Here is a 17,305-nt window from a genome sequence, read left to right as displayed (position 1 = left end):
GCAGCACCCGTTGCCGCTGCTGCCGCCAACTCCAGTACTGGTGCGTCGGGTATGGAGGAAGTGGACTGATGGGCAGCCGTGTGACACACATTCACCTATATGATCTGACGTTTTTCGTTTCGTGTTTTCACTCTCTCCCTCTCTTTCTTTTTTTTTTTCCTCTCCCTCACGCGCAGACAGATTCCTCTGTCCCTTCCATTTGAGAAAGTATGTGAGGGTGAGAAAGCGGAAAGTTAGGGTGTTTTGTTTTTGTTTTGTTTTCTCGTTTTCCTACTGTCGTTTCTAACAGTGATTATTAATTTTTTTTTTTACACGGAGAGGTATGAGTAAATATATATATATATATATATATATATATATGTGTGTGTGTATATTTACAATTATCATCACCACTATTGTTACTATTGTTATTATTATTATTATTATTATTATTGTTATTATTATTATTATTAATCTTCATATCATTGCAGATGTCCTGTGTCACATATGAATGTGAGGAGACGAGGCATGGGGGATGGAAAAACGTGGTACGGCATTCGAAAGCCGACTCCACCTCACGTTCCTTTCCCTTCCTGCCCGCCTGTTTCATTTCTTTTACTGAAACTGATTCATCAAATGCCCTATTCTTCGCGTTTCTGTCACTAACTGCGGTGAAATTTCGTTGAATAACCAGGTATAGTGTAGATAAAAATAAGCACTTGTTATACAACACCCGCACATACAGAGAGATAACATATAAACAGCCAAGATGACGGAGACATTCGCATTCCAGGCTGAAATCAATCAGCTAATGTCCCTTATTATTAATACCTTCTATTCAAACAAGGAAATTTTTCTTCGCGAGCTAATTAGTAATTCGTCAGATGCGTGCGACAAAATCCGGTACCAGAGTCTGACGAACCAGTCCGTGCTCGGAGATGAACCCCATTTGCGCATTCGCGTAATCCCCGACCGAGTAAATAAGACACTGACGGTGGAGGACAGTGGCATCGGTATGACGAAAGCCGACCTGGTGAACAACCTTGGTACGATTGCTCGCTCCGGTACCAAGTCATTCATGGAGGCATTGGAGGCCGGTGGTGATATGAGCATGATCGGGCAGTTCGGTGTCGGATTTTACTCTGCCTACCTTGTCGCAGACCGCGTAACCGTTGTGTCGAAGAACAACGAGGATGATGCCTACACGTGGGAATCCTCTGCAGGTGGTACTTTCACTGTAACCTCCACGCCCGACTGTGACCTGAAGCGCGGTACGCGTATCGTCTTGCATTTGAAGGAAGACCAGCAGGAATACCTGGAGGAGCGGCGGCTGAAGGACCTCATCAAAAAACACTCCGAATTTATCGGCTACGACATCGAGTTAATGGTGGAGAACACCACTGAGAAGGAGGTGACAGATGAAGACGAAGACGAAGAGGCCGCCAAAAAGGCTGAGGAAGGTGAGGAGCCAAAGGTGGAAGAGGTGAAGGACGGCGATGATGCCGATGCCAAGAAAAAGAAAACCAAAAAGGTGAAGGAAGTGAAGCAGGAGTTTGTGGTGCAGAACAAGCACAAGCCACTGTGGACGCGCGACCCGAAAGATGTAACAAAGGAGGAGTACGCCTCCTTCTACAAGGCCATCTCGAACGACTGGGAAGAGCAGCTGTCTACGAAGCACTTCTCCGTGGAGGGCCAGCTGGAGTTCCGGGCTATCTTATTTCTCCCGAAGCGCGCACCCTTTGACATGTTCGAACCAAACAAGAAGCGCAACAACATCAAGCTATACGTCCGCCGCGTATTCATCATGGACAACTGTGAGGACCTGTGCCCCGAGTGGCTCGGCTTCCTGCGCGGTGTGGTGGACAGCGAGGACCTGCCACTAAATATCTCCCGTGAGAACCTGCAGCAGAACAAAATCCTCAAGGTGATCCGTAAGAATATTGTGAAGAAGGCCCTGGAGCTCTTCGAGGAGCTCGCAGAGAACAAGGAGGACTACAAGAAGTTCTACGAACAGTTCAGCAAGAACGTGAAGCTGGGCATCCACGAAGACAGCACAAACCGCAAGAAGCTGATGGAACTGCTGCGCTTCCACAGTTCGGAATCCGGTGAGGAGATGACGACATTGAAGGACTACGTGACACGCATGAAGGAGGGTCAGAAGTGCATCTACTATGTGACGGGTGACAGCAAGAAGAAGCTCGAAACGTCTCCGTTCATCGAGCAGGCGAAGCGCCGCGGCATGGAGGTACTTTTCATGACTGACCCCATCGACGAGTATGTGATGCAGCAAGTGAAGGACTTTGAGGACAAAAAGTTCGCGTGCCTCACAAAGGAGGGTGTACACTTCGAGGAGACGGAGGAAGAGAAGAAACAGCGGGAAGAAGAGAAGGCATCATACGAGCGGCTGTGCAAGGCAATGAAAGAGGTACTTGGTGACAAAGTGGAGAAGGTGGTGGTGTCCGACCGGTTGGCAACATCACCATGCATTCTCGTGACATCAGAGTTCGGGTGGAGTGCACACATGGAACAGATCATGCGCAACCAGGCTCTGCGAGACTCCAGCATGTCTGCGTACATGATGTCGAAGAAGACCATGGAGATCAACACCACGCACGCCATCGTCAAGGAGCTGAAACGACGCGTGGAGGCCGACGAAAACGACAAGGCCGCCAAGGACCTGATATTCCTCCTCTTCGACACCTCGCTGCTGACATCCGGGTTTACACTTGATGACCCCACGGCATACGCTGACCGTATCCACCGCATGATCAAATTGGGTCTCTCACTCGACGATGATGCGGAAGAGGAGGAAGCGCAGGCACCCGTTGCCGCTGCTGCCGCCAACTCCAGTACTGGTGCGTCGGGTATGGAGGAAGTGGACTGATGGGCAGCCGTGTGACACACATTCACCTATATGATCTGACGTTTTTCGTTTCGGGTTTCCACTCTCTCCCTCTCTTTCTTTTTTTTTCCTCTCCCTCACGCGCAGACAGATTCCTCTGTCCCTTCCATTTGAGAAAGTATGTGAGGGTGAGAAAGCGGATAGTTAGGGTGTTTTGTTTTTGTTTTGTTTTCTCGTTTTTCTACTGTCGTTTCTAACAGTGATTATTAATTGTTTTTTACACGGAGAGGTATGAGTAAATATATATATATATATATATATATATATATATGTGTATATTTACAATTATCATCACCACTATTGTTACTATTATTATTATTATTATTATTATTATTATTATTATTATTAATCTTCATATCATTGCAGATGTCCTGTGTCACATATGAATGTGAGGAGACGAGGCATGGGGGATGGAAAAACGTGGTACGGCATTCGAAAACCGACTCCACCTCACGTTCCTTTCCCTTCCTGCCCGCCTGTTTCATTTCTTTTACTGAAACTGATTCATTTTTTGTCTGTTTGTTTGAACTTGTTGCGAGGTAATATTGAAGGATAATGTCTTCGCTTAGTACTGCTGGATGTGTAGGAGATGCCAATGTCTTGGGTGATAGTGATGTGAAGGTTCCAGTTCTTTCTCGGAAGGACCGCAAAAAGCAAGAAAGGACTGAAAAGCTACTAGAAGAACAGCGGCAGCTGCGAGAACAAGCAAACTGCGTTAATAAGGATGGTGACAATCCCTTTTCGGTGACATGGGAACACGACAAGGGGACTGAGGGGTCTCGTGACATTTCCTTACAGCGTGTTGCCGTGTCTGTTAACGGGAAAGTTCTCTTCAAGGACACACAAGTGCGGTTGTCGGCGGGCGCACGGTACGGGTTGATGGGGCCGAACGGCCGTGGTAAGTCTACTATTCTTAGGCTACTAAATTCAAGGGAGCTCCCTGTGCAGTCAAATTTGGAGTTGTTACTCGTGGAGCAGGAACAAGAATTTCATGAGTCCGAGGTGAGCGCCGTCCAGGCTGTTCTTCAAAGCCACAAAAAGCAAAGAGAGTTTGCAAGTGAGGCAGCCCAACTTAGTGAAAAGACGGAACTCTCCCATGAAGAGATGGAGCGCCTGAACTTCTTAGAGGAAGAGCTGGATATAATGGGTGCTGCACAGGCCGAGGCCCGTGCCAGGCGTATTCTGTTTGGGTTGGGCTTCCCTACGGAGTGGCATGAGCGTCCAACGAGCAGCTTTAGCGGTGGCTGGCGCAAGCGCATTGCCCTGGCGGCCGCCGTCTTCATTGAGCCCGATGTGCTCATGTTGGACGAACCGACGAACCATTTGGATTTAAATGCCGTCATTTGGTTGGAGTCATACCTCTGTGAGCAGTATAATGAAAAGGCGCGGAGACCAAAGACTCTGGTTGTTGTCTCGCACGATGCAGGCTTCCTGGATGAGGTGTGCACGCACATGGTTCACGTTGAAAACTACCAACTGAACTATTACCGTGGCGGTTTCAGTGGCTTCGACGAACAACTGCGCCAAAGACACCAAGAGATAGACAAGAAGTATGCAACGTTCAACAAGACCATCAACGAGAAAAAGCGCAATGGCATGTCGAATGCTCAGGTGGATGAGTGGATTAAAGACCAAGTGCGCACCGGCCGCCTGGACCCAATATATTTGGAGAAACGCCGCGACTATATCGTCAACTTCCCCTTTTCCGAGCCGCCGGAACTGCCAGATGGTTACATAGTAAAGCTAGAGGATGTCTCGTTTAACTATCCTGGAGGTCCGGTTCTCTTCCACAAGGTTAGTTGTGCACTTTGGGCCGACAGCCGTATAACACTTTGCGGCCCCAATGGCATCGGAAAAAGTACACTGCTGAGCCTCTTGACGGGGCAATTGGAGCCCACGGAGGGTATTATCACGATGAATCGAAAAGTCCGCATTGGTCGGTACAATCAACACTTCGTTGACAAGTTGCCCCTGGAAAAGACATCGGTGGAATTCATTCAATCCCTTGGAATCCGCGAGGAGGACAAGGCGCGACGCCAGCTTGGAAGCTTTGGCCTGGAAGGTATCGTGCACAAGAACCAGATTGCAACACTAAGCGGTGGGCAGAAGGCACGAGTAGCGTTAGCTGCAATTAGCGCTGAGAAACCTCACTTCCTCCTTTTTGATGAGCCGACGAACCACTTGGATGTGGAATCCATTGAAGCCCTTTGTCATGCAATTAAAAACTTTAAAGGAGGGGTTCTGGTTGTTACTCACGACGCGCGTTTGATTGAAGAGACAGATATGCAGATATGGGAAGCGGGTAACCAGAATGTCCGTCCGTTTAACGGGTCACTCAACGACTATAAGAATAAAGTGCGCGGGGAGTTTGAGGAGCAGGAGAAGAAAATGCTAAAGGAACGACAGATAGCGACGGAAGAGAAGCAGCTAAACAGCCGCCTCGCCCGAGAAGGTGCTGGAAAAGATGTTGCTGCGCTAAAGAAGGAAAAGGAGGAAGAAACCCGTCAAAGGCAGCTAGCTGAGTTGGACGCTGCATTCGCACTCCTCGACAAAAGGAAGAAGGTGAAGAAGGTGAAGAAAGACAAGGAGGAGAAAGCTAACGATGGTTAAAAGGCGAAGGAAGGTCCGTGTGGTTCTGGTAAAGAAAGGAAAAGGGAAATCAAACTGAGCCAACGTAACTAACGAAATGAATAAAGAGCACAAAAAACGAGGTATGTGTGCTACACCCAGACCCCTCATTGATATATGGTGTTACTTCAACGCTACAACACCCGCGGCATTGGTTCGTAAACCGCTCTCTTTCCCAACCCCTCTCCTCTTTCACACGCACACCTGCTCACTATGCGCGTGAGGGTGCGTTTGAGGTGGGGGCATCCCGTTTCATACATGTGTAGCGATAACCGCGCACAAAAGGTCAGAAAACATCTAAAAAGGAGAGGTAGTAAAAAGCGTCATGCACAATGTCCCGTTACTCGCTTGGCGGTATGAGCACGTTGCGGTCGTTGGCAAGGGTGGATTCGGTATTGTGAGCGAGCACGTAGATCGTTTCACAGGAGAACATGTTGCCGTGAAGACAATCCCTTCGCGCTTTGTAAACCAGGAGAGCGCCCGCCTCGTTAGAGAGATAGATATAATGTCTTTCCTCCATGACGCTCATCCTCACGTGATTGGGTACTTTGACATGTTTGCGACCCCAAGCGGTGCTGACAACGTGCTCTCCCAGGATGAAGGCGGTGGGGACGGGGCAACGACAGTGGTGGACGCCCACCGCTTCGACGCCGCAGGGCCTCAATACCCTAATCTAAGCCGCAATGACGAGCTTTCCAAATACCATGATAAAGTCCTTTCTATGGTGAATCGCTTGAGCGGAGAGGACGAATTTAGTCTCCATATAGTGATGCCTCTGATGAAGGGTGACTTGCTCTATTTTATAAAGCACGTATCATCTTCAGGCAGTAAACCGACCATGACAGATGAATTCATTGAGCTGGTCACTGTTGTTTTTGCATTTCAGATATGTTTTGGTTTGGATTTTTTGCACAAGTGTAATATCGTCCACAGAGATATAAAGCCAGAAAATATTTTGGTTCGTTTGCATGGTAAAGATCCATACAAATCAACGGCGCTCATAGCCGATTTTGGCCTTGCACGGGACGCCCAAGCAAGTGACACCTTTTATGTCTGCACGCGCTATTACAGGCCACCTGAGATCGTTACCAATGTCTCGGGAGGGGAGCCGTCGATTGATGTGTGGTCGGTGGGTTGCATCCTTTTCGAAATGGTTACAGGGAAAGCTTTGTTTAATGTTGAATCCGCCCTTAATGAACAAGGGGTGTGGGATGGACAACTTGCTAGCACACAACTAGAAGTGATTCTTAACATTGTTGGGACACCTAGCCATGATGATATACGAAGATTCATGCCTGTGGGAAACGCTCAAAATTATCTCCTCCGGAGCGCTCCACGTCCCTCACGATTGGTTGGAATGATGAACGAGCAGTGGCGATTGCACACAACGCGGGATCGGCAGCAGAAATGGATTGATTTGATATCCAGCTGCCTTGCCTTTTTCCCTCAGCAGCGCCCCACCTGTGGAGATCTCTGTCGCCACGAACTTTTTCAAGAATATAATCTTTTCTATGGTGGAAACGTGATGCAGTACCAACCGAAAAGATATCAGTCCGCTGAGGTGAACACTTTGAAGACGAAAAACAAGCAGAGTGTTTTGCATCTTGTGCGACTTGCGCTGCAGAAGCATTCGCCGGTTGTCGATGTAAGTTTCTCCGATGGTGCGAAGTGGAAGGATGAGGATGAGGAAGAAGGGAAGAAGAGCCCGTGTGCCCCCAAAGAAAGATTTTTGGATGATGGTGAGTTGTTGGCAACCCCAGAAGCAGTGGGAAGTGATGTACAACACTCCGACATGAGGGGCGAAGGCGTCACGCCATTGGAAGGGGGCAGTGAAGAGGGCGAGTTGGGGGAATCAGTTGCGTTTCGGTTTCTCAAGGATTCGGAGCTCCGGAGGCAATATGACAATTGGGGATGGTCAGGAAGGACTCGCGATGAGGTGCTTGCAAAGATCTTAGGAGACCTCCAGCGTTACACGCACGACGCCGTACTTTCTGAGCAACTAAGAGAACTTCTGAGGCACTTTTCATCACCTCGTTAACCCATTAACAGGTGCAGAACTTTTTTTGCCGCGGTTAAAGTGGACACGCGTGGTGAAGGAGTGTTGTTTTTCTGCTGGCCCAAAGCTGACGGTATTGTCGCAGTGACGACGTCAAGCATAAACGTGTGGCCGTTATTTCTACTCCTGCGTGTATGTGCCGTGCGCCTCATAGTTTTACTTTCCCCCCCCCTTTCCTTCCATTCCTCTCATGAGTGCGTGCTCAGTAGACAAATGAGGGGTTGAAATTACGAGCGTGCACTTCCTCCTCGCAGGGAAGGCCCAACAGCTGTAGCACATCGTTTTTACCACAGGACATGATATGCAGATGCGCTGACACATGTACAAAAATATGTATATATACGTATATGTGTGGGTGTCCCCTTTTTTCTTGCGTCCTTGAATGATCATATCATCATGTACGTTTTCCCCCTTGCGAAGAGTAAAGCTTGAAAGAACCGCCGCCTGTCAAGGAGGTTGCATGACGAAGCAAGGGACACCCCATATTCGCTTCCGCGGGGAGAGGAAACAAAGCAATTCTTTTTTTTTTTTAAGGCGAGAGAGGCATTTATCCACGCGAGGCCGAAGTGCGAACCCATGTACTTCGATGGAAATGATACGAAACTTGGGCCACGGCGGAAAGAGGAGGAGAGTCGGCTCGGCACCCCTGTATCGGAACCATGTGAATAGCTAAGAAGCTTGAAACGGTGTCATTTGTCTCGCAAGTGAGAAGCGCGTGGAGAGAGGGCGGGGTCGTCTCTGATGGCTAGACATGGAATGGCCGAGATGGAGCAGATGATATCAACGGCAATGACGGCCTGTGGCACATAACTACGCGTCCCGCGTGTAACGGTTCCCTTCCCGTCCTCCGGTTCCGTCTGCTCAAGATAAAAGACTACGTAAAGGGCACTGCCCCGCTCGTTTGGCTCCGCAACCTTCATTTGCCTATGGCAGATGAGAACGTGGCGGAAGGTTAGGAGGCAGCCGTGGAAGGTTCGCGTAACATTTTCAAATATTACATCAGTCCCCTTGATGGATGAAGGAATGGCATCCCCTGAGCTCTCCTCCACACATCACCCTTCCCCCCCCCCCTTCCCTTCCATTTCCCAGTTGCCCACGCACAAAAAAGTGGATGGGCAACCGAGCGGCACGGCCCCGGTTGCTGCGGTGTGTGCTTCATATAAATTTACATAAATAAATATATATGTAGCCACTGAAGGTGGCAACGGGTAGTTATTTCTGGTTTTGTTGTTCGGCGGAACAAGAGGATCAAAATGGTCCCAATTTCCCGTAGCCATTGTCAAGTGTTGAATTAGAAGGCAAATGTGTCACCCCCCCCCCCTCTTTCCCGTACGATCCGTCTCTGCAGAGTATCCTAACCCCTGTTGCCCATTTTGCTGTTTGCCGATGGCGTGGAAAGAGAAAACCCGACCAACTTAATCTCTCCCCCCTCCCCCAGTGCGGCCGCTGAAGCCGGCTGGGACTCACCCTTACGGTCGTGAATTTCAGTAATGTAAGACAATCCGTCGGAGCAACACACTCGGATGGGGAAAGTTTTGGGGGAAACCGCATACACGTGCTCATTGGTGTGTGTCTCTGCGCTTCAAAGCCCCCCGCAAAAAAAAATAATAATAATAATGATAATAATAACCGTCGTTATCTCCTATGGTTGTGACTTCTTCAACCCCTGTCCCTGCCAGTGGACATCGTACAAACCAAGGGCCTAAAGAAAGAATTCATAAGGCAAAGCGTGGCTTGAGTACAAGAAACTCCATGACTGTGTGGCCACACGCCGAAAAACAGGTTATCTTTTTCTCCCCCCCCCCCCCCCACTCCACCCTGGTTGGCGCAACAACGCATCGACAGAGGGTGAAGTGGGTTTTGCGGACTTGTGGTGCCTTTAACACAAAAATCCGGTAGAGCTTCCGTCACAATGGCCTCATCGCCAGCGCCGAACACATCGGGGCCTCTCCTCAAATTTCCAACGAATCGCCGCGGGCTTGGGGGCTTGCGTAACCAACCAAGCCTCGAGGAGCCGCGCCAAAGAAGTGGCGTCATATTTGTATGCCCCGGCCTCGACACGCGTAAACGGGGCTCTACGCGGATGTTTTATGAACCCACAAGCATTCACCGCAAAAAGGACCCGCCAAATCCAAACGCCGCTGCGGCTTCTGCCACGTTCGCGCGACCATCTCATATATCCGCAAGTTTGTGCACCGGAAAACTACCTCCGGCGGGACTCGAACCCGCAATCTTTCGCTTAGGAAGCGAACGCCTTATCCATTGGGCTACGGGGGCACCGCCAACCCTCCCCCAAGCAAGCCTCTAACGCTTACATGGCGTACCCAGCAAAGAAATTAGCTTAAGCGGCAGTGTAGAAAAGCGCCTTCCGTGGGGATCGAACCCACGACCACACGGTTAAAAGCCGTGCGCTCTACCACTGAGCTAGGAAGGCTGCTCTCCCGGCAAACAACTAGAAACGAACAAATATGAAATAATTTTGGACATGAAAACGTACTCCAGACGGGACTCGAACCCGCAACCTTTGGATTAGAAGTCCAAAGCCATATCCATTAGGCCACTGGAGCACCGCCACGCCCTCTCGCCAATCACAGCAGACCACTTCACGTGATGTTACACAACGGTTGCTAAACAACCTTATGTGGTATTAGGGATTTAGCAGCGGCGAAGGGCGTGTAGCTCAGTGGTAGAGCGCCTGTTTTGCATACAGGAGGCCTAGGGTTCAAACCCCTACTCGTCCATTGTTTTTGCAACAGCTTCAGTTCTTCCTTTGTAGCGAAAGTAACCTCCAGAATTTTCGGAGGTGGGCAGCAAAAAGACTCCTCCCGTTGGATTCGAACCAACGACCTGTAGGTTAACAGCCTAACGCGCTGCCGACTGCGCCAGGGAGGAACCGAGTGCCAGAGCGTCTCTGCCTTATGAGCCGCTACTGCTTCGTTTCGGTCGGAGTGGCGCCGTCGCTGCCAACACCTTTCCGATGACTGCCACCATGTTGCTTGTTCGTGTTCTGCCACGATAAAGCGAACAAGTCGGAGTTAAAGCCCTTTTAGCAGCCATTTGACTTTTTGTGGTTTTTTTACCTTTGTAAATTGGTAAGTGGTGCGTTAGGAAAGGAAAAAAGGCAGTCCGATGGAATGCTGCGTCAAAATCGGCACTACAACTTGCAAGGATGCGGATCTTTGGTTTGGAATGCTGATGGTTGATTTCCACACCATTGATACACCAGTTTTCTGATTGCATTAAAATATGCAACAAACTTCTGTGGAACGGAGGAGCCTTTTTCTAGTATTTCACCGCTTCTCCGCGTGGTTTTAAAAAATGTCTTCCCCTTTCTTCCTTAATTTGAAAAAGAAAAAGCATACGCATGAACAGCCGTTTTCAATCCACACTCACACGTACGCCTGGACACGAATCAAGGAGATTAACTGATTTCAATCCTATAGAAGACACGCAGATTGCTTTTTACACGAATCATCCGGAGATGAAGCAACACAAGGCCATACATTTTGGCCGAGCTTTGCAAAGAGGTTAGGGGCCATGCTCCCACACCAAGTGATCCGAGGAAGCTTGGAGGATGTTGGAGTCATAGAGAGGAAATTTATGCCGGTGTTTCGCACCTTAAAAAGTTCATCCTTACTTAAAAACGGGTCCATATATAGGACGGAAAATACATTTCCCCCCATTATTGGTTTGATGCCGCAAAGCGCATCACACAAGCGGCGAATTAAGGGGAGCGCCTTGCGCAGCTGCCATTCACGGGGAACTGAGTTTTATGTGTCAACTGCCGTTGGAGAGTTATGTTGTCACACACTAAATCCACCACCCCTGTACAGGTAGAGTTCTGCATTCATCCAAACCTCTAGTGAATGGGTTGCTGCGCTGGCGCGCCATTTTCAGGAACGACTCCTAATGGTTCACGAACCCGGCCACTACCGGTAGCCTTCCCTTCTGTTCACATTTGTCGTATTACGGGACGCGCCGTCGAACACTTGGACGGGGCCAGCTTTTTCACAAGACACCTACAGGAATCTCGCCCGAAACGCGACGGTCCGCACCGTAAGGGTAATGTGGCACATGCAATGCACACTCGGAAAGGCGTCAAGCTGGTACGATCTTGCGCAATGCAAACCTGAGAGGTGACGATCCTTTCATCCACAACCAGTAAGGAGGAGTAGTATATACATGGGTTCTTCCTGCGCAGTTCGCTGATGTAGGGACGGGGGGGGGGGTCGCCTTATTTACGCACCCGGGGGCGGGGAGTGTAGGCAAACGGGACACACACACACACACGTAAGCAACCGCAAACTCAAAGGAGGTTCGAAATGCCGGCGCGTCGTCTCCGTTTTTTCCCCCATTACCCCCCTCAGTACTTGCTGCAGATTTCTCTCTCTTTCTTACATCAGTTGTTTTTACACCCTTTTCTTTCTCTGTTTTTTTTGTTCTCTTACAGAAATCAAACTTTTACGCCTATTTGTATTTCCTTTTCTTTGTTGTGGAATCGTTCTGTTTACCATTAGAAGTTGCTCTTGTTCTTCGCAAAGGTCGCAAAAGATTAACGTTAAAAAAATATGAAAAGAGCACAATATTTCATTGGTGGCATCGCATTATATAGGAACCAGTAGGGCAACCAATTAGGTAAAAACACCTCACCGATGAAGACAAAAATGTCGGCGACGACAGAACAATCGAAAGTGCATTTCACTGAACCGTCCCTCATAACGCACGAAAAATCCTCTACACACAGGCAGAAAAAAAAAGTAATTAATGAACAAAGAATACGATAATTCTAACACACACAGTAGTCGCGCGTAGCGAATAGGCGACGCGAAATTCGGGGCTTAAACCTAGTCAAGGTTGCCGTTTAACAGTTCCCCTCCCTCCCTTTTGTCAGTGTGGCTACATGGCAGGGGGAAAAAGGGTTAGGGGTATGGAGGTGTGTGTGTGTGTGTGTGTGTGTGTGTGGTTGTTAGTTGGAGTATTCCCGGACGCGAATTTGTCCGCGTAACAGTGCACCTTCTCCAATTCCTTGAACTGACACGCTCGCTTCCGCTTACCCTCCCCACGGAAAGTAGGAGCCACAACAGGAACAGCAAAACGATTCCCCGAGGCTGGCCTTGACACATTTGGTCACTACCGTCAAAAGGCACCGCATGATACTGTTTCATGCCCGCGTCAGCTCAGACAAACAACTGATATCCTGTCTGTGCGCGCTATTTCCATGGAAGTGCACTGAGCAACCGCCTCTGAACCGTGCTTCAGAAGAGTAAAAGCGACCGAAGCGATTGGGGACTGGAGAAATATGCGCTGCCGTACAGACACACACTTTTGTAACTATTATTAGAAGTGAAACGATGGGGTGCAGGACGTCGCCAGCAGTCCCTCTCTACGGGAGAAGAGGTGGGCGAAATGGAAAAGAGGATAAGTGTCCCCACAAACAAATACTGAACGGAACCACCCCGCAGCGCAGGTGCGGACGCCTTCCTATGACTCTGCTCGATTCCCGAAGGCGGCAAGAGAAACGCTTCGAAATGGGCATACTTGATAAGATCGGCCCGCAAAGTTAGCAGGCGGGCCGTAGTTCAGCCTTGCCACTCAGCAGCCGGTGGAGCCGACGAGGGAACGCCGAGGCAACACCATCCCATACACCACTTAGTAATGACATGCGCCAACTTGGTGACCGATCCCTCCGTAGCGCCAGAACAATCGGAGTCCAGAGGCACTCAATTATTCGAAGAACAACGGGTGGAACATCCCTGGGATGTGGGGTCCGCACATTGTTTGTTCCACGGGCGGAAAGGGCTGGTGTGGCGTCAACTTTCGCGTGCTGACGAAGCGCCGTAGTCAAAAACTCTTTCTGACTGAAAGAAATGGCTCAGTGGGTCTCGCGGAGGAAAATGCAGTCAAATTCGGATTTTCTTGGATGAAAATGCGGCCAAAGAAAGACCCCGTCACTAACGGTAAAGCAATGCAATCCAAATGCGGATTGACCCAGCCAAGAGACAACATAGGAGTCGATAAGCCACAAACAACGAAACATACAGCTCCCGCACAGTGGCACACAAGGGTCCTTTCGACGCAAGCGTAGGTGCATAACCAAGCCTAGCGCAGGGTGTGCATTGTGGGTTCGTGGCTGGGTCAAGAGGGGGCTAACACTCCTTGCCAAAGGCCAGCAACGTGGAGACCAGCCAAAAACTAACCGCGGCAGAAGCATTCATAGTTATCCTTTCTTGGAGGAAATAGTACTGAGAACTAGGGGGATGCTCAAAGTGTCGGTACGAGTGCGTGTCCATTTGCAGACAAACAGGGCGCGTTGACAAAGTGATAAATCAGAAAATTATCGCCTTTGGGATCTGCGGCAGAGACGTTGTGCCTGTGTTCCGCGACCACCGGGTGTGCGGAGGGATCCTGCTACGTAAGAGGCCTTTCTACAAGTCGAAGAGTCAAACACCAAAAACGAACGCAAAAGGAACGAAATCAGTCCGGAAAACATAGCTGACACGTGTGCCACTTGGCGGCGCGGCTGGTATCGGCTGATCTTCGCACCTAATACCCTCTGGGGTGTGGGAAGGTGGTGAACGTTGAATTGGTTAAAAGACCACCCCACTCTTAACAGGAGGGCAACGGCGTAGTTCAGTAAGCGTTCCAAGTGCCTGCACGAGGGAGGGGGGTGGGGGGCGGAGTGCGGGCTGCCGACCTCCTTCCACTTGTTGGTGCTTGATCCCCGAGAGGGGGGAAAGGGGCCTGCCAGTGCACTTCCACTTAGCACGGCGCTGCGAAGGTTCCAGAGTGGCGAGGGGCTGCGGGGTAGCGCCAAAGATTCTCTTGCCGACTGCGCCGCGTGGCGTACGTCGTTTCGCCCTTTGATGTCGAAGCATGTAGGGTACCATTTTTCTGAGCCGGAGCGGAAGTTGAAAGGTTGCGATGTTGTGGATGATGTTGTTTGCTTTCTTCATCTGTCTGCTAGGAGCATGCCATTTCATTTCCAGCAAAGATTGCTACCTAGTTACTTTCATTACAGCACCCAGTCAGGCTGGCTAGGTGCATTTTTCAGCAAGCCTTAAAGTCGTGTCACTATGTGGCTGGTGATATGGGGACATTTATGCGCTGGTACCACCGGTATGCGCGGTATCTTTCCTGTAGTCTAGGAGGAGGCGGTTTCAAAGATTGTGTGGTGTTGAGTCAGCGCCCTCGAGTGCACTGCGAGTGGCGAGCTGTACCTCAAGGCTTATTCCCCTTTCTCTCATTGGCGTTGTGTCACGTAGTGATTTCCCGTTTACCTCACTGGCTGAGATGTGTGTATGTGTGCGCCCACCCCCTTAAGCGTAACGGTTTGTGGTTAGTTGGCGGCAGAGAACGCCATCACCTTGCGTTTATCGTCATTTCCCTATTTAGCTGATACGTCGTGAGTGCGTTACCGCTCTCATATACTGGTTTGTTCCAACTGTTTATTGTTTTCAACACAATGACGAAACCACTTTACACAAGGCGTCACTAACAGTTGGTTTTATCGTTGCTCTGCCCCTCGACAAATGTTCCGGGTGGGATACGTGGGTTTCTTCATATGAATGTGTTTTACTATTCTTCGTTTGTGACAACGGTGCTTATCGTTGCTCGTGGTGGGGTTTTCGTTAACCCATTTGTCGATACCATCAACGCAGCCGTCTCGATACGCAGTTAAGTAACGGAGTCACTGCGTTTCCTCTCCTATTTTTTGAGAATTGGCTGTATATATTTTAGTTGGAGAAGGCCTTGGAAGGGCTGCATTAATATAAGCTGGAACCATTTAATATTACCAGTTTTTTTTATCCTACCGAAAAAAAACTATCGGTCGGTGTAAGGAAATTTGCATCGTTTTCTCGTCAACGCATTGCTCTGGCTTCTTGCTGTCTGACGGGAGACTGGCTTTGCTGTAGAAGCTAGCTCTGTTTTAGGGTAAACACTGGAATATTGAGCTACCGAAGTGCGCACGGAGTGAATTAAGATTCTAAAACGTCGTGGCATAGGGGCACACTTTGGTGCGCAGCATGTGACTACCCTTGTGTGAGGTGTTGTGTCAGCAAATGTCTATGCTGGTTTGCCGTATTTTTGGAAGCATATTACCGGTAAAGCCATGTTCCCCTATTCATTTGGGAGAAAGAGTCATTTCCTTCCTTTTGGGGGTGTGCAACTACAGTGGCGTGCTGCGTTATCGTTTTTGGGGTTGTAGGGGAAGACGCCGAATTCTTTGTTACGGATCCGCTAAAGGGGTTTCAGTGGAATTGCAATCTCCTTCTGAGCCCGGTAATGAAGTATTTCTGTGCTTTCTGAAGGTAGCGCATTATTATTCTACTGTTAAGATATTTGCTACGCGAGTGCTTATGAAGGAACTGCTAAAGGGGAAGAGCCTCGCCACAAAATCCGTTCACTCGATACAGGCAGCCTTTAGAACAAAATTTCGAAAAAGGGCATCTTTTATTTTAAATCGGCGATTTTGTTTTTGTTTTCCAGAATCCACTTAGAGGTTCTGGTGGTCATCGGTTTCGCGGAGTATTTTTGACCGTTGCTGTGACATGACCGCTTCTACATAAAGTCAAAACAACAGCATTGCCAAATTTCGATCGTGTAAAGCTATTTACGCATCTTACAGAGTACATGCCGTGGTTTGGCTCCGGATACCTGAGAGGTATTTTCCATTTTTTTTTGCCGCTCCATTTTCGGAATTGGCTTTGCGTGTTTTGAACGGGAAATATATTAATTCTCAAAATAGGAAACTTGTTTTCTGTATGTTTTTTGTCGTTTGTTAAATATTTTTCATCTGTTCTATTTTTTAAAAATTGCGTTGCCGGTATGTCACCCCCGCAGCCTGATATCTATGTAATGAGAACATTGTTGCTTGGAGTTCGCTTTCAAATTGTCTGGTGTGAATATTTTCCCCGAGAGTGTACTGTCATTATCACTGTGCTACTCCCGGCAAGTTTTATAACTTTGCTTTATTTTGTCTAGTATTCCTGTGCCTAGGCCACGTTTTGCATGGATGGTATGCGATCCACCAGGTATATCACTCTCTTCACTGTCACAGCCCGTGCTTTGATTGCTGCGTGCCGACTGCTGTTGTCCTAACTCCCCTGTGGCCCATGAAATATATGAATGCTTATTGAAGGGCATGGACTTTACGACAGTGCTGGGTTCAACTTTGTGAGGGGTTCTGGATTTCACCGCATTGACGCTTAATCTTGTTAATATTTTAGCAATGTACGCTTGTGGGTTCAAATACACGGTATAAACGGCTGCTCAAGGCCCCTACCAGTTTGCCTTGTACGGGAGGGCGTACCACCGTGACTTTTCGTTTTTCGTTTGCGTTTTTTACCAGTATCCTGTTGATGTTCCATTGTGGTACCTTGTAGTGCCAACGTATCGTTTATGAAGGGAACATTCCGTCTGCGATCTGTGCTCTGGAAATGAACGAAGGGAGATAGCACAAGCATCGAACATCAGCATTGTTACAGCAATCATCACAAAAATTTATACAGAAGTTTGCATCTCCCGGAATTTGCCCGTTTGCACATATGTGTCTCCATGTAGTCGAGTCTTTGGGAGTCAAATTTAAAAATAATCTGGAATATCAATTATAGTTAAATCATTTGGTGAACTTATTATCATATCTCCACATTTTTTCAAAAGTAAAATGATAAATAGCTGTCTGGTTATTGATTTTCTCTACCTTACTGTTGTTAAAGGGACATTGGGTTTCTGAGGACATA

The 17,305-nt window shown here is 48.7% G+C and overlaps 11 protein-coding genes and 5 non-coding genes across 16 annotated transcripts; 8 read left to right on the top strand and 8 right to left on the bottom strand.

Moving 5' to 3' along the window:
• Positions 1 to 748: 748 nt before the first annotated feature.
• Positions 749 to 2,863, top strand: TbgDal_X13260 (Heat shock protein 83, putative; the record flags this gene model as incomplete). The annotated part of the gene is made up of 1 exon (XM_011780191.1): positions 749 to 2,863. One exon carries the CDS (start codon positions 749 to 751, stop codon positions 2,861 to 2,863), a length of 2,115 nt encoding a protein of 704 aa, XP_011778493.1.
• Positions 2,864 to 3,112: 249 nt separating this feature from the next.
• TbgDal_X13250 (hypothetical protein, unlikely) lies at positions 3,113 to 3,424 on the top strand (the record flags this gene model as incomplete). Its single annotated transcript, XM_011780190.1, has 1 exon — positions 3,113 to 3,424. The coding sequence occupies one exon, from the start codon at positions 3,113 to 3,115 to the stop codon at positions 3,422 to 3,424; it is 312 nt and encodes a 103-aa protein (XP_011778492.1).
• Positions 3,425 to 3,436: 12 nt separating this feature from the next.
• Positions 3,437 to 5,491, top strand: TbgDal_X13240 (ABC transporter, putative; the record flags this gene model as incomplete). The annotated part of the gene is made up of 1 exon (XM_011780189.1): positions 3,437 to 5,491. One exon carries the CDS (start codon positions 3,437 to 3,439, stop codon positions 5,489 to 5,491), a length of 2,055 nt encoding a protein of 684 aa, XP_011778491.1.
• Positions 5,492 to 5,834: 343 nt separating this feature from the next.
• TbgDal_X13230 (protein kinase, putative) lies at positions 5,835 to 7,547 on the top strand (the record flags this gene model as incomplete). The annotated part of the gene is made up of 1 exon (XM_011780188.1): positions 5,835 to 7,547. The coding sequence occupies one exon, from the start codon at positions 5,835 to 5,837 to the stop codon at positions 7,545 to 7,547; it is 1,713 nt and encodes a 570-aa protein (XP_011778490.1).
• A 1,266-nt stretch (positions 7,548 to 8,813) lies between these two features.
• TbgDal_X13220 (hypothetical protein, unlikely) lies at positions 8,814 to 9,128 on the bottom strand (the record flags this gene model as incomplete). The annotated part of the gene is made up of 1 exon (XM_011780187.1): positions 8,814 to 9,128. The coding sequence occupies one exon, from the start codon at positions 9,126 to 9,128 to the stop codon at positions 8,814 to 8,816; it is 315 nt and encodes a 104-aa protein (XP_011778489.1).
• Positions 9,129 to 9,769: 641 nt separating this feature from the next.
• On the bottom strand, positions 9,770 to 9,842 carry TbgDal_XtArg02. Its single transcript has one exon. It is a non-coding gene; the product is annotated as a tRNA-Arg (tRNA).
• Positions 9,843 to 9,927: 85 nt separating this feature from the next.
• TbgDal_XtLys01 lies at positions 9,928 to 9,999 on the bottom strand. Its single transcript has one exon. It is a non-coding gene; the product is annotated as a tRNA-Lys (tRNA).
• A 60-nt stretch (positions 10,000 to 10,059) lies between these two features.
• On the bottom strand, positions 10,060 to 10,132 carry TbgDal_XtArg01. Its single transcript has one exon. It is a non-coding gene; the product is annotated as a tRNA-Arg (tRNA).
• Positions 10,133 to 10,234: 102 nt separating this feature from the next.
• TbgDal_XtAla01 lies at positions 10,235 to 10,306 on the top strand. Its single transcript has one exon. It is a non-coding gene; the product is annotated as a tRNA-Ala (tRNA).
• A 78-nt stretch (positions 10,307 to 10,384) lies between these two features.
• TbgDal_XtAsn01 lies at positions 10,385 to 10,457 on the bottom strand. Its single transcript has one exon. It is a non-coding gene; the product is annotated as a tRNA-Asn (tRNA).
• Positions 10,458 to 10,481: 24 nt separating this feature from the next.
• Positions 10,482 to 10,805, bottom strand: TbgDal_X13200 (hypothetical protein, unlikely; the record flags this gene model as incomplete). The annotated part of the gene is made up of 1 exon (XM_011780186.1): positions 10,482 to 10,805. The coding sequence occupies one exon, from the start codon at positions 10,803 to 10,805 to the stop codon at positions 10,482 to 10,484; it is 324 nt and encodes a 107-aa protein (XP_011778488.1).
• Positions 10,806 to 11,102: 297 nt separating this feature from the next.
• On the top strand, positions 11,103 to 11,402 carry TbgDal_X13190 (hypothetical protein, unlikely; the record flags this gene model as incomplete). Its single annotated transcript, XM_011780185.1, has 1 exon — positions 11,103 to 11,402. The coding sequence occupies one exon, from the start codon at positions 11,103 to 11,105 to the stop codon at positions 11,400 to 11,402; it is 300 nt and encodes a 99-aa protein (XP_011778487.1).
• A 2,035-nt stretch (positions 11,403 to 13,437) lies between these two features.
• On the bottom strand, positions 13,438 to 13,776 carry TbgDal_X13180 (hypothetical protein, unlikely; the record flags this gene model as incomplete). The annotated part of the gene is made up of 1 exon (XM_011780184.1): positions 13,438 to 13,776. One exon carries the CDS (start codon positions 13,774 to 13,776, stop codon positions 13,438 to 13,440), a length of 339 nt encoding a protein of 112 aa, XP_011778486.1.
• Positions 13,777 to 14,152: 376 nt separating this feature from the next.
• TbgDal_X13170 (conserved hypothetical protein, unlikely) lies at positions 14,153 to 14,545 on the bottom strand (the record flags this gene model as incomplete). The annotated part of the gene is made up of 1 exon (XM_011780183.1): positions 14,153 to 14,545. One exon carries the CDS (start codon positions 14,543 to 14,545, stop codon positions 14,153 to 14,155), a length of 393 nt encoding a protein of 130 aa, XP_011778485.1.
• A 107-nt stretch (positions 14,546 to 14,652) lies between these two features.
• Positions 14,653 to 14,961, top strand: TbgDal_X13160 (hypothetical protein, unlikely; the record flags this gene model as incomplete). Its single annotated transcript, XM_011780182.1, has 1 exon — positions 14,653 to 14,961. One exon carries the CDS (start codon positions 14,653 to 14,655, stop codon positions 14,959 to 14,961), a length of 309 nt encoding a protein of 102 aa, XP_011778484.1.
• A 664-nt stretch (positions 14,962 to 15,625) lies between these two features.
• On the top strand, positions 15,626 to 16,063 carry TbgDal_X13150 (hypothetical protein, unlikely; the record flags this gene model as incomplete). The annotated part of the gene is made up of 1 exon (XM_011780181.1): positions 15,626 to 16,063. The coding sequence occupies one exon, from the start codon at positions 15,626 to 15,628 to the stop codon at positions 16,061 to 16,063; it is 438 nt and encodes a 145-aa protein (XP_011778483.1).
• Positions 16,064 to 17,305: the final 1,242 nt, after the last annotated feature.

Source organism: Trypanosoma brucei, chromosome 10 (genome assembly GCF_000210295.1).
Source record: "Trypanosoma brucei gambiense DAL972 chromosome 10, complete sequence".
NCBI classification, from domain to species: Eukaryota; Euglenozoa; class Kinetoplastea; order Trypanosomatida; family Trypanosomatidae; genus Trypanosoma; species Trypanosoma brucei.
This window is presented reverse-complemented; position numbering and strand designations above follow the sequence as displayed.